We start from the raw sequence: 14,496 nt of genomic DNA, 5'->3' as shown, positions 1-14,496 counted from the left end.
GGAAGCTGTATTGCAAAAGGCAGACTTCAGTGGCACTGTCTGGAATCACCAACTGGACTATATGACACAGGGTCAGAGACAGCATGCATATTCCAGTGTCCTGTCCATGTAAGTGAGGCAGACATTTAAGTTCATGACTTCTGACAGCTCTGATAAGTCTTTAATTATCTGTGAATGAGACAGCTTGAACCAACTGGATGCTTGATGCAGCTGCATTCATATAATCTTGAGCACAGATCAGCCTTTCTCTAACTCCCACAAATCTTCCTTCTGGGAACTTCTTTGGGGAGTTATCTGTCTCACTTCAGCAGTTACTCTGGTTATGGGTGTGCTAGAAGCAGCATGCATGGTTGGTTATGAACTAAAAGGGCAGTGCAGCTGTAACTTAGGGAGCCTGTATGCTTCTGTCTGACAAGCCAGAAATAAACAACTTTGCTTCAGATTGCCACCCCAAACTTTCACCTTTAAAGTGCCTCAGGTAGGTTTGCAACTTAGGTGACCTATCACTGCAGTTTGTCTGAGCCATTCATCCTTCTCCTCGCCTGCTGCTCAGTCTGGCTAACTTTCTTGCATTTGTCTTTCCTTTGCCCGATATTCAGCTTTCTTTGCAGATTCAGTGCTCCCTTGTGCTGTTAATCTGCAGGGAGAATGTACCTGTGCTCCCAGAGAGGCTTGCAGATTTGCTGAGGGCAACACAGATGCTCTTCTGATCCGTGTAAAGACGCCTCCTCAGGGTATCCAGGGATTTTAGCTCCAGCAGGAGATCTAGAAACCTCCCAGCTATCCTGTGGACACAGTGCTTAAAATACCAACCAGAGGAAACTTGGACCCAGATCCAGCAAATGTTTGGGTCTCGTCTTCCCTTTGATTTCAACCAGCCCTAAACCCTGACCTGTAGGCTTCTCAATCAGCTAATATTACAATGTGGAGCAAAGCAACATTTAACCTTTGAAAATTTGGGCTATAGTATAAAGCTTTTCAGCACTTTGAATTTTTTTTCCCTGTAGGCATATACAAATATTCAGAGAACCAGATGTTAGTAAACTGAAGAAAAACTATTGCCGCAATCCAGATGATGATTTTCATGGTCCCTGGTGTTACACAGATGATCCTCTCGTTCCCTGGGATTACTGCCCTATTTCTCGATGTGAGTACTTGGTATGCCTCAGGCATTGTCAACTGTGCAGTCCCAGTGAAGCCATGGTGTCACATGTGTATGCATACATTTCTGTTGTCACTTGTGGCAGCAGAAAATGTGTAATTCTATCAAAAATCAATTGTGCATGACTGAGAAGGAATGGACAGAAGCTGCTTGTGCAATATACGAACAAGGGGTCCTTTTCCTTGACCAGCTTGGACATTTCAAGGCTTATTTATGCAGCAGGAGCATAAAAGGGCTATTACACATGGTCAAACGTTTTCCAACAGATCTAGCTATTGAATGAGGGCTGGATGGAGACAAAGAATTGTCTAGCGGTCAGAATGCTGGCTGTGGCCGCAAGAAACCCAGGGACAGTTATCTTCTGCGCTACAAACTTCATAGTCTCTTTATGTGATCTGTGTTTGTTTGTAAAGTCAGGATAACTCATTATATATATGTTGAAGTGTATATGTGCTATATAGATTAGATTCTGTTTTCGGATGTCTATGGGATGATTTAACAACTGGCAAGAATGAGGAACATCACTCCTCCAAAGTTGCATGTTAAAATCTAAATAGCTTAAATAAACAGGATTAAAAATCCTAGGGAATTCAGTAATAAACTAATGCTAAGTGGAAAAAGATAGATTTATGCCGAAAAATGTGCAATTCACATTTATGTTTTAAATTTTTCTCTTCAATTCTTATTTCTAAATCACTGGGCTGTATATCCTGGGAGAACATTTAAATGCTAAATCAGGCTTTTGAATGCATGCCTGTGATCTCTAGAGGTTAAGAGTAATGTTACATTCATTCCTAGCAGCAATCTGCTGCATTTCCTCATAGTCTGAACTGCAGCGTCTCCAAGAGGTGATATTTGAAGTCTCAGGTGAATTCCTAAGGAAATATGCACAGCAAACATTTGTAGGGTATATGGCAATGGTGAGTATTATGATTTCTGGAATCAAACTCCAGAGCTGGAATATGTCTGTTTTACAGTTGTAACTTGTATGGACTACTATTAAACTAGCAGTAGCTCATTCAGGTGCTGATAACCAGCTTAACCAGTACAGACAAAACACTGGCAGTTCCCAAGTGTACTTACTTGGTTCCTTTAACTGGTCTCTTCAAACTGCACTATATATACATTTATATATATACATACACACACACACACACATATACATACACATACACATATGCATATGTGTATACATACACATGGAAATTTAACTATGTATATAACTGTATACCTTTTTTAATATATATATATTTGCCTAACGATGGAAAGCTAGTTGGATGAGACTGCTTAAATTTTGCCTGTGCAAATTTTCAATAGCTACCCCTGTACCTCTAGTTCATAGTGCTGGGTCACGGAAGGCAAAAATTTTGAACCAAGTTTAAGCAACCTTGTTGTAACTGTATTTTGACCTGGACTAGATGGAAGAACCAAATCAGATTTTGGGAAACATGTTTTGATAAGGATAAGTTTTTACTGATAGCAACATAAAATGACTTTTGAAGTTACAAAGGTTTTTAAGGAAATTAGAAATTTTCATTAAATCTGATTTGGATTTAATCACATGACTTCTATAGTTCCTGAAAGCTTATAGAAAAGTCACAACTTCATTTTTCAGCATTTGCTTGTTCAAATGAAACATGTAAATTGAACATGATAGATAGCCTGATGTATTTGGGATTCAGCCAAGAAGAAAAATGCTTGAAACTCCTGTTGCAAAATGTTTAATTCTTATTTCATTCTATTGGAATGAAATTCTGCCTTCTTGTTAATCCTTACTAAATTGTGCTTTTGCAAAGTATTAAAGAAATCATTGAAGTTTAAAACTTTGTGAACTATTAAAATTAACAATATGCCATTTGCTGGGTTTTTTTTACTCCACTCAGTTTTCAGATGTGTTTTAATTTTGTATTATGGCTATCTTATGTGTCTGTCTAGGTGAAGGTGATACAACTCCTACTACAACCAGCTTGGATGGTAAGTAAGTTTGCAGATGTACTGTGCAGTGCATGTATTGTATCCTATAAGACTGGCCATTTCTTTCCGACCGGGAAACAAGAGAAAGATCAGTTAAAGATACAAAAAACCATACAGCTTGGGAAATATTGCTTTTACAGGAGGAAAATATAGAATAGCTTTATTATACTCCTTTATCTATTCTCACTGTCCTGTCTTGCCAGTGGTGAGATATGGTAATGATTTTCAATGTTTGCTTTATAACTATGTAAATCTCTGAAAAACCTATTTAAATATATGTATTTTATATTCCCTATGAATATTTATATAGACTGACCCAGCTTCACTGAAGTAGTTTTGATGCTTTAGAAATACATGTCATTAGTGCAGGAAAATTAATCCGTAATAAATATTGACCTTCTTGTGGTCCTTATGTGCAACTGTACAGGTTTCCTACCGCTGTTTTTAGTAAAATGTGATCTCTGGACCTGCTTTCAGATACTGTCATTCCTTGTGCCTCAACAAAACATTTGAGAGTTGTAAACGGAATCCCAACACAAACTAACGAAGGATGGGTGGTTAGTTTGACATACAGGTAACTATCACTTTGATTAGAAAGACAATATATCTACTAGGATATTTTTTTTTTGGAACTGTAGAAAATGTTGACCACAATAAGAATACTTCTAGATTGCAGTTAAATTCTGTAAAAGCAGAAAATAAGCATTCCTGGAATATCAGGTGATTCCATAGTATTCACTCCGTCAGTGAAATATAAATATTTTCATTATCACTAACTTACACATATGAGCTTGTAAAGCATTCGTATTGTTCTGCTCTTTCAATTAGCTACTGCAGACCTTTTCATAACATTGGCTTAGCATCCAACATTAAACTGTTTATTTTAGAGGCTGTTACAAAAAAAATTGAGTTTCATATCTGTATTTTAATTTTAACAGCAGTGCATTTAGTTGTGAAGTGTTGGATTGATACCAGTGTCATGTTTAGCTTTCTGCTCATATCAATTGAAATGTATTCTGTATTAAAAAAATAAGTAGGAGCTATAGGGAAATCCTTTTCATTCTGTAAAACAAGATCCTAACATTTACAGCTGGAAATGTGTATTACATTATGTCAGATCTTACTTTGCTACTGTGTAAAAGCCAGAACACAGAATTACCGTTTCCTACGTTCATTACTCTGGTTCATAACTCATCAGCTGGAAGTGTGAGTCATTAATGCATAACAGGAGATGTATCTCATGCATCAGCCCTGTATCTTCTATCATGAAAAAAAAAAAGTCTTTTTTGTCTGCTGGTACAGACTGAAGTACAGCTCACTTCTATCAGCTTATGATTCATCATCTCTTTCAAAACCATGTTGTAAAGTAGGTCTTAAATGAAAAATTGGCATAAAGGAAAAGATAAAAAGCCGATTTTCTACTCTGCTTCGTTGCTAGAGAAATACTAGGGGTCCTTCCCATCCTTGCTAATCTTTGCATCTCATGAGCTCCAGTCAGAACTAGACCTTTCTGGAAGCCTAACCGATGGTCCAGAAAGATATTTTTAGAGGAACACCACTCTATTCCTAGACTAAGTAACCAGATAGGTGGGCTGAATCACCCTCTGGAAAGGTTTACCTTTCCACTATTTTTAAAGCAGCCTTGATGTTTGAGGAACTTTTAGACAGGTGAGGTGAATTACATCTGGGTGCCTAAAATTTAAATAGCTAATGTTAAAGTAGTTGAACCTGGATTTTCTGCTATGCAACAAAATTCCATTAAGCAGATGAGTGCTTAAATGATTTCAGATTCTTTTATGAAAAAGGGATTCCTGGGATACTCCAGCAGCAAAATATATTTTTAAGTACTACATGTGGGCACAAAAATGTAGTTTTATTTTGTACTGTTACCAAGGAAGCAAATAGAATCTTCTCTGAAACAAAATCTTAATGACTTCAGGACTTTCTGCAAAAAACTAACTGTACACCTCAAAATGGAATTGCCATATCTGAATGGTAAAGTCTTAGTGATACTTAGAAACTGGTATTCATATTTGGCAACCAAGGTCCACTTCTAAATGTTAAATTAATCAATGACATATTTTCTTATATACTAAAATATATAACAGATTCAAATTCTGTTATTGAGTATATTTAAGTATATTTGAATGAATTTCATCTATTTCATGGAATCAGCTCTGGCTTTGTGCCACATTCAAATAATAAGTTTAACTTTCCTATGTGTACTACTCAATCTTCAAAAGCAGAGGATGCGATCTTGTAAATTCCTTTTGATAATTAGTGATACAAACATAATATGCAAGAACATGTTTATGCTCCTGATTGTGACATTTTTATGATAAAACTGGGCAGAATCTATATTTTAAGAAGCATCCAGCCTTTTGGACTAGATATTTTGTTCCTCAACCAAAATACAATTAAAAAAAAATAAAAAAAGGAGGCAAGCATCTGTGTTATTCTGCTGTCTTTGAACTCCATATAGTCTGGGCTCCTTCCAGCAGTTCTTTGCAAAGCTTTGAACATTTGTGTGATTTGAATTTATAAATTGTGAGATTTTAAGCTTTTCCCAAATTGCTGACAATTCTGGTTCACTTTCCAAAAAGCTGCAGAAAAGAAATGTGATTTTGGAGGCACAAAGAAGGAAACTAATTAATCTGCATTCCACAGTCATCTTTATTTTTGAAAGAACTGTCATGCTTAATTGCTTTAATTTTACTTGATATATTATGCTGTAGGTTTTCTATAATCACATGTAGGATGTCATACATTGCAGATTGTTTCCAACTGAAGTATGTGGGGACAGAAATCTCATAGAGCTGGTAATCAAATAGGAACTCTCCACCTTGAGGTCAAAGCTTTGAATAATACCTACATGAATAATGACCAAATGTTGTTTACATCTGGTGGCAGTTTGGGGACTTGCTTGAGTGTTTCAGTCCAGTTCCTATTACAAAGAATTAACTTGCCTTTTTTTTTTTTTTTTTTTTAATTATGTGTCTTACTATAAATTTAACTTAGAAACTACTAAATGAACAGAGTAACTGAATTTCTCTTTCCTCCTGGTTTATACACATTGGAATAAAACTCTGCAAAGTCATGCTACTATAAGTGTTGAAACTGTAGAGCAAAGGGGCAGAGACATGTTTTTGCAGGCTGTCAGTCAGCCACGTTTCACCAGCAAACATATGTGGGGAGCAAAAGTATCCTTTAAAGTTTTTAACTATGTAGAAACTAACACTATTACTTTTATTTATTTGTTTGTTTATTTTCTTTTTCTTAATTTTTTTTCCCCAGGAATAAGCATATCTGTGGAGGTACTTTGATAAAGGAAGAGTGGGTTCTAACAGCAAGGCAGTGTTTCCCTTCTCGGTACAGTAGTCTGTAGCTTTGCAATATTGAAATACATCTATTTTCGGGAACTTATCAGCACAACATTTCTTCAACTTAAATGCAAAATTTTCCCTTCTGTTTGGCTTTAGCACTGCTTTTCTGATGTAAAAGTCCTGTGGGACCTTGATATCTTCTGCTATTATTGTTGTTAATCTAAAAGAGCTCTGGCTATTTTACATAGAAGTATAAATATGTTTTCCAAGTGTAATGGTTAGACAATTGCCTCTTTATGAAAATAATCTCATGCTTCTGCTTAACTGGACAGAATAAAATAGAAAACTTGGGTAAATCTCAACAAGTTCAAAGGTTCATACTGTCCAAGGATCTAAATGTTTGGATACTATTAGGAAAAAAAAAAATTAGATTTTAGTAACAGTTAAAGATAAAATTATGTAGTGGCTTCAGACCAGAAACTTACATCTGAGCATGTTGACTTTGGAATAGCAGTTGGCTGCATAAACCCATTTCTGGTGAAGAGTATTAGTTAAGATCTTCTAGCATAATCATATTAAGCAGAGTTTTTTGAATTATTTTATTATATACTCAGCAAAATCCTAACCAACTTTGCCTCATTTAGGTACAAAGATTTGAAAGACTACAAAGCCTGGCTTGGAGTCCATAATATCAAAGGAAAGGGAGAGGAGAAGCATAGACAAATTCTGAATATCTCCCAGCTGGTATACGGCCCTGCAGGGTCAGATTTGGTCTTACTGAAACTTAGCAGGTTAGTAGTTATTATTGCCAATTCCAGGATTTCTAAACGATAAATGAAAGTCTTCCTAAATAAGATTTTAAAATTCAGTTCTCTACTATCTCTGATGCTGCAGATGATGTCTCCATGGGGTAAATGTTCCAATTGTAAATTTTACTTGATATATGCAGAAATGCAGGTTCATCTACCTTACTCAGAAAACAGATGTTACTTCGGAAAAATCATGCCTCCTTTTTTTTCCTGATAACCCAAGTTTAGGTTTGTTGGGAGGTTTATTTGGTTGAGGTTTTTTTTTTAAAAAAAACAACAACCCAAAACACATTGACTAGTATATGGTTTTAATTTAAAGAATAAGCACCAGATTGTAACTGAGATCCTTGTGTATATATGAGCTTTCAAACTTTCTCTATATTAGCAAAACTATATATTCAAATGAAATGCCATCATTACTTACTTTTAAGATGAAACCCCAAGTTAAATAGCATAAAAATGGTGACAGCATTTCAAGAAATCTTTTGACAGTTAACAGCTGTAGCACGAAAAATAGGTAGAAGAGAATCCATCATATTCTTCAAAGATGGAAAAGAAAGGAAAAGAATTGGCACAGTTTTTAATTGCTGTGGTCTATAATAGATTCAACATCATTCTTAAGATACGTTTTAGAAGGTTAAGTAAAATCCATTATATCTATTATTTGTTTTCTCTTTTCAGACCTGCCATATTGACAAATTTTGTAGAAATAATCCGATTGCCCATTTCTGGATGTACCATTCCAGAGAAGACCAGTTGCAGTGTTTATGGATGGGGATACACTGGATGTAAGAAATTATTTTTAAAAACTAAATGAATACATTGACAGCTTACTTCCTTTTGTCATTATAGGTGAGGCTTCTGGTATCGCCTGATGCCTCGGTTGTCCAACAGTTTTTGTTATAAAATGCAGTTTCAGTTTTTTTCTAATTTTGTAAATCTTTGAGCATTTTATCTGAGAACATTTAATATGAAATATTTTCTAGTAGCCATCCTCTTTTTTTTGTTTTTGTTTCAGTGACAGGCAAAATGATTTAAACATTTCAAAGAATGAACTAGAGAAAAATATTGTTCTACATGTTTAAAAAATCTGGCAGAATTGTTTTGCAGAGTTCTAACCCTTTTTTGAAAAATTCCTATTCATCTACTTGAGCAGTCTCTTTCTGTATCCCAAAGCAAACTGCCCTGTGGAAAAACTAATACAGAATCATGTAATCAAAGACATAATTAACATACACAAAGACAGTGAACGAAGGATGCACAGGCAGCCTGAAGTCTGGCATTTCCTAACTTTTGAGTACTTGACTTTGCAACCTTACTAATGTTTATTAAACACAGTTTTTGTGTGAAGTAAATACAAATATGTGGGAGAACAGACATTTATTTAGTCTGGTAAATACTATATCTGTCTAATTATGTGTTGATGATAAAGTTAATAGCTGCCAGTTGACAATAATTAGTCCAATAATTACTGTGCTCAAATGTCATTTTGCCACAGACCCTGAGTAAGCAGCAGCAACATACTCACGCTGTCCTGGAAGCAGAGCAGAAACTACACTGTAATTCTGAGGCTCTCTTCCTTGTAACCATTACTCCGCATTTCTTTGTGGGTGGCAATGATCTGTACCAGCCCTCTCCCAGATGACTGCCTTTGATGTTCCCAGCATGGCTATGTTAGCCGTCCTCTGGGGGAAACGGCTGTCTGGGGGACAGGGAAGTCAGGCTGGAGCACGGTGCAGCATCAGGGGAAAGCTTAGCTTAAGAGATTTGATAAGGTATTTGCAATGTTGTGGAACTACGTAATACAGTAAATACATAACATCTGTCATCCAAGGACTTTGTGCTATATATTATGCATTACTAAATATAATCCTCACAGCATCCTAGTCAGGGAAGGAAGAAGTGTAACATCCACTTTTGTATTCAAGAAAGCAGGATAACAATTCAGTAAAGGGCAAGCTTGGCATTTTCTTTTGATGGCTGTGCAGGGAACAGGTAGGTCCAGGCCCTTTATTTATCTTTGCAGCTTGTACAGGCTTGTCTTTTGACATGTAGAACAAGAGCAAGCTCCACAGGGCTCCTGCTTCCTGACCACACTGGTGAATGGAGATTGCACAAAGCCGTGGCTCTGCCCTTGCAGGCACAGTCATTCAGTGTAGCTAAGCCAGCACAGAACGAGAAAAACCCTACTCTGCTACAGTATTTTTCAAGCACACGTCCTTCCCTAGGCCATGGCAGGCACTGTTACACATTAACTGGTGTTTAAGGCAGGGAGCAAAATCCTCGCTCCACTGATGGGAGTGACAACATTCTGAGGCTCACTTTTTCTGACTTCTGTGACGTGACAGGGCAAGCTGGTGGTGGACTGTAGAGTAAAGCCAGTTACCTCGCGCTTTCTTCTAATACAAAAAACTTCTCCAGATATTCTCAGAGAACTGAACAGACACGCGTGCCAAACAAATTTCTTGCAAATCTCATTTGTAGCAAATATAAGAAATCCAAAAGACAAATGCATGATAACAGTGAGGCTGGACAAAAATGTGAGTACTGGGGAGAAAATACAGTAACTGAAGTGACATGAATAAGTTTATCCAGACTGCATCTTCTTTTTTTTTTTTTCCCTAAAATAGAATAAAGTTCTCATTTTCTTTTCAATCCTAGTAATTAACTATGATGGCCTTCTCCGGGTAGCAAACCTGTTTATTTTGGGAAATGAGAAATGCAACCAATATCTCAAAGGGAAGATCACTGTGAATGAGTCAGAAATCTGTGCTGTGGCTGAAACCATCGGTGCTGGGCCTTGTGAGGTAAATACTGCATTTCCTAATACATTCTTAGGAGTTATCAACCTGGCTATTTCTTTCCCAGAAATAATTTACTAGAGTTTTTCATAATTACTCTCTCTGTATTAAATTTGTACACAAAAAAATTATTTTAATCTTTTGCATTGAAAAATGATTTGTGTTTCTAGTGATCTATTTTCTGCCAAAGTGCAGGAAGGTGTTCCTTTGCTTCAATTTCACTGTACTGCCACACTAGTAAAGGATTTACATGAATGTTAAATATACTCATGTGACTAAACACTTTTCTAGACTGAGATAAATTTGTGTTCTGTATAATAAGGTCTAAAGTGAACTGTGTGCTAAAAACAGCAGTATATTTTGATTGAGTAGAAAGCAAAGGCTGGAACAAATTTAACTACTTACTTAGATGAGGACTTGCATGCAAAATACAAAGTCACTGCTCAACAGAGTTGATAAAGTTATGAAAGAAAGAGAAAGAGTAAAAAATGTACTGAGGTTCAGTATTAGTCAGAAGGCTGGAGCATTTGGTCTCCATAATCAAGCCTGAGCAACGTATCAGTGAGGACAGGAGAACAATTTCAGTGAAAGTACAGTTTGATACAGTTGTTTTGCTTGGGACTAGTTTTGATGATGGAGAAAAGATATCTGAGGAGAAGTGCTGTAAATCATTTATTACAGGAAGATATTTTTTGTGTGGAAAATCTGCCTGATGAGATGATGTCTAGAAGGAGGGCAGTCATGAATGTTATTATGCATTTAATATCTGGAGTAGAATAGATGATTTCCTAATACTGATGTTAACCAAGCAGTGAAATTTTCCCTACTCAGGGGTACTACCAAATCATGGGGAAACGAGGTCTTCACCAGGCTGAGGCCTCTTCCATTTATTATTAATATTCCAAAGGATTGTTTTGTTATTGCAAAGTATTTTCTTCAAAAGCAAATATTTAATCATAAATGAGCTCTTAGACACGTCAAGGCTTATAAATGAAACATCTGCATGGAAGTCTGCTGGGGATCCTGCACTTTTTGTTTTCCCCCACAAGAAGAAATGGACTGAATTAATTTTAGCAATCAGTCTTAATCGCTGTATGGTTTCCTGCTCCCTGAGTTCCCCTTTGAAGCTACTTTCCTCAGCAGAGAACAGGCAGAGAAACAAAATCAGGTTGGCAGGTGAAACTCCACTCCTGAAAGTGTTTTATGAGCCGCTCTGATGGTACTGACATAGTTCATTGTTCATGTGGGAACTAATCGGCCGTTAGACAGAAAAAAAAAAACCAAACCAAACAAAGGTCAACCATTGTTGTTTCTCTGGTGATCCAGAGAGAATACAATGCTAATTGTCAGCTTTTATTGTTTGAAACAATGTCTCACTATCCGATATGAACATTTACTGTCTAGTTTTGCAGCCAGTTTGCTAGGTTCAGTATAGAGTTTGCCTGTGTAAAAACTGCAGTATCTATGTTCAAGTCCCAAATCTATGTGAATGTGTCTAAATTACTGTTTCAATCTAATTTAAACTGGATATGTTTTAGTGCTAAATAAGACCCCAATCTGAGTTGGTCATACTCAAAATTTTCACTGAATGCATGTGCTGGTGCATAAATGTCTCATTCACTCAGAATAATGAAAAAGAGTATTTTAACAAGTTATGTCTCAAAATTATGTCTACAAAATATTACCTTTTATTATGTTTGACATGTTCCCCCCCACCCCCCACCTATTAGTACACTTAGATTCTCATCCTGGAGCCTTGCAACATGATTGACTGACAGAAGGATATTAAACTGGCTCTGTCAGTAGTCTTTGATGCAAAGCCTGTGATCACAACAAAGATGTTTTTCAGTCAACTCACTTTCCGCTCATCTGGTTTACGTGCACATAAACAGATGTTATGCTTGCAGGTAGCTGGAAGAGGACAGTGAGATCTGGTAGTCTGAAGCCACTAGAGTCACATAGAATAAAACAGAATAGAATCATTAAGGCTGGAAAAGACCTTTAAGATCACCGAGTCCAACCGTCAACCCAACACCACCATGCCCACTAAGCCATGTCCCTAAGTGCCTCATCTACACGTCTTTTAAATACCTCCAGGGATGGGGACTCAACCACTTCCCTGGGCAGCCTGTTCCAATGTTTAACCACTCTTTCAGTAAAGAAATTTGTAAATGCATGTAAAGATGGATCATAGAGTTTAATTTCTATAGGAAGCAACCAAAGGTCAAAGGCCAACCTTGACATTGGTTCGCATAAGTTCTGGTTGTGAAAAACATATTGGAAGCTGTTTTTTGTCCTATGGCAAGAATAACTCTATTGCCTGTTCATTGAGCTAGGTAATCCCCAAAAGAAATCAGTTAGGGGGAGACAGGTGGGAGCTGTGTCTTGAAGCATTTTGAGAAGTGACATTGTTTATGTTTATTTTTTCCTAGCGAGATTATGGTGGTCCCTTGGTCTGTGAACAAAACAGGCTGAAGATAGTAGTTGGTGTCATTGTTCCTGGCCGCGGATGTGCCATTCGAAATCGTCCTGGGATTTTTGTTCGGGTCTCATATTACTCCCGGTGGATACACAAGATTATGATGACCTACAGAAAACCCTGAAAAACTCAACAACTTCCATTCAAAGAAAGATTTTGGACAACATGGAATTAATGTGTAATGTAAAGATCAACAGTTTTTTAACTACTTGATAGTCAAGTTTGTAGAGCTTCTTTTAATATTTATGGGTGTTTTTAGTGTTTTTGTCTATCAGTGTTGTGTTATAAATGTTGGAGTGACTTACAGTATATGCAAGTATGGTGACATATCTCCTGAAGATACTTGAATGGGTAAACAATTTTGCAACGATATTATTACTGGATGATAAATGGTTTTGTGGAAATAGATCATATGACCTCTTTTATGCTGCTCTTCAGATTATCTTGGAAGGAGAAACAAATTATAGTTTTATTTAACACATCTTATTCTTTCTATGAGCCATATATTTCTCTTCATATATGACAAAAGACCTACTGAGAGATATATGCATATGTCAAGGACAGCATATATGATCATATTTCTCTTCCCTGCTTATAAGAGGTCAAAGATTTCAATATTTCATTAAAAATAATCTCTTTAGAAATTAATATTTTCATTATTGATGGATGTTGACAAGCCTGCCACAAGCAGAGTTCTCACAGAAGTCAATATCACTTCCTTTTACACCGTGCTTATAGACTCTAGTTCTGCACTTGGTCCTTTCAGTGTGTATGTGAACCCCTAATAGATATCTCAAAAACCCTTTTGGATGAGGGAAGAGACATAGAAGCGGATTGGTGAGCAAACTATTACTCATTTGTTTAAAGTTAGTCCTAGAAATAACTGTGAATTTACAATGCTAAAGAGAGTATTTCATACAGTTTGAAAAATTAATCCTGATTAGCTACTGGCAGACTTTGGCCATTAAAAGAAATTTCAATCAAATGCCCAAATCTTTCTCAACAGACAAGTGTTAAAAATTCAGTTGATTCTAGTTATTTCATGAAAGTAACTCTGTATTTACAGCAGGAAAAAGAATAGTTGAATCTGGCACCTGGCTGAGAGACTTAATACTGGGAAAAGTAAGTTAAACATTAATAGCCTTTTCAGAGACTTAAGATCTTTAATAAAAACTTACCTAGATTTGGACAAAATTATATCCTTTGTATAATTCCTTTCAGGGTAATAAAATTATTGCAGAGATTGATATGATCTTGTATGTAATATGGAAAATATCACCAATAGTTTCCTGCCTGTATGTAGAACCATCGTTTTCCTTTATGTTGGTGGGGAAAGGGAACAAATAATCAGCATCTATGAAAAGCGCTTGTTCTCCTTTAGGCATTTAGTTGTATGGCTGGAAGTATTATACAAATATGTTGTTATAGGTGGCACCAATTACCCTGTAATTTCTGGAAAATTGATACAATGTATATCCAATTGTTAGTTTTACTACTGTACATGTAATTGCATAAGTAACTGCACTGTTACTTCACTTGTGACTATATAATTGTATGTGTTTCCAGTAGCAAATTGTATGGTATGGGTATCGTATCTAACTGCATAGCCGCTAAGCTGACATCATGGTGTAGACGTATAAAAGGACATTTCATTTAGAAAACGCAGGGTTGAATTCTGCCCTGGCAGAAAGTAACCACTTCAGGGGAGCTGTCTTGGGAGGCAGCCCTCATGTTGACTCACCAAATTATTTTCTTCAGCAGTGCACTTTGACTTCAGTGGGACTCAAATATGCTTACATCTCCCGGTGAACTGGGATGAGTTTCAGCCCACACTTAAGTGGCTTGGCTTGCTGAGATTTGTGTCAAGCATCCAGCAGATTCTACTGGCACATAGGAAGAAGTCTCAGCAGGCAGAGCTTCTGAAATTCCTCCTGATGTAAATAGTCTC

General features: G+C 36.5%; 1 protein-coding gene across 1 annotated transcript in view; it reads left to right on the top strand.

Annotated features, from left to right (window-relative positions):
• HGF (hepatocyte growth factor (hepapoietin A; scatter factor)) overlaps positions 1-13,618 on the top strand; it is a 50,228-nt gene extending 36,610 nt beyond the window's left edge. Inside the window, exons 11-18 of the mRNA XM_009328360.1 lie at positions 1,008-1,147; positions 3,098-3,136; positions 3,614-3,710; positions 6,431-6,505; positions 7,104-7,250; positions 7,950-8,056; positions 9,930-10,075; positions 12,502-13,618. Of these exons, the coding sequence (XP_009326635.1) occupies positions 1,008-1,147; positions 3,098-3,136; positions 3,614-3,710; positions 6,431-6,505; positions 7,104-7,250; positions 7,950-8,056; positions 9,930-10,075; positions 12,502-12,672 (922 nt within the window). The 3' untranslated portion in view covers positions 12,673-13,618. The remainder of the gene's footprint in view (positions 1-1,007; positions 1,148-3,097; positions 3,137-3,613; positions 3,711-6,430; positions 6,506-7,103; positions 7,251-7,949; positions 8,057-9,929; positions 10,076-12,501) is intronic.
• The last annotated feature ends 878 nt before the right edge of the window (positions 13,619-14,496 follow it).

This window comes from Pygoscelis adeliae, unplaced genomic scaffold (assembly GCF_000699105.1).
Source record: "Pygoscelis adeliae isolate BGI_AS28 unplaced genomic scaffold, ASM69910v1 Scaffold267, whole genome shotgun sequence".
NCBI classification, from domain to species: Eukaryota; Metazoa; Chordata; class Aves; order Sphenisciformes; family Spheniscidae; genus Pygoscelis; species Pygoscelis adeliae.
Note: the sequence above shows the minus strand (reverse complement) of the source record. Positions and strands in the feature narration are given on the sequence as shown.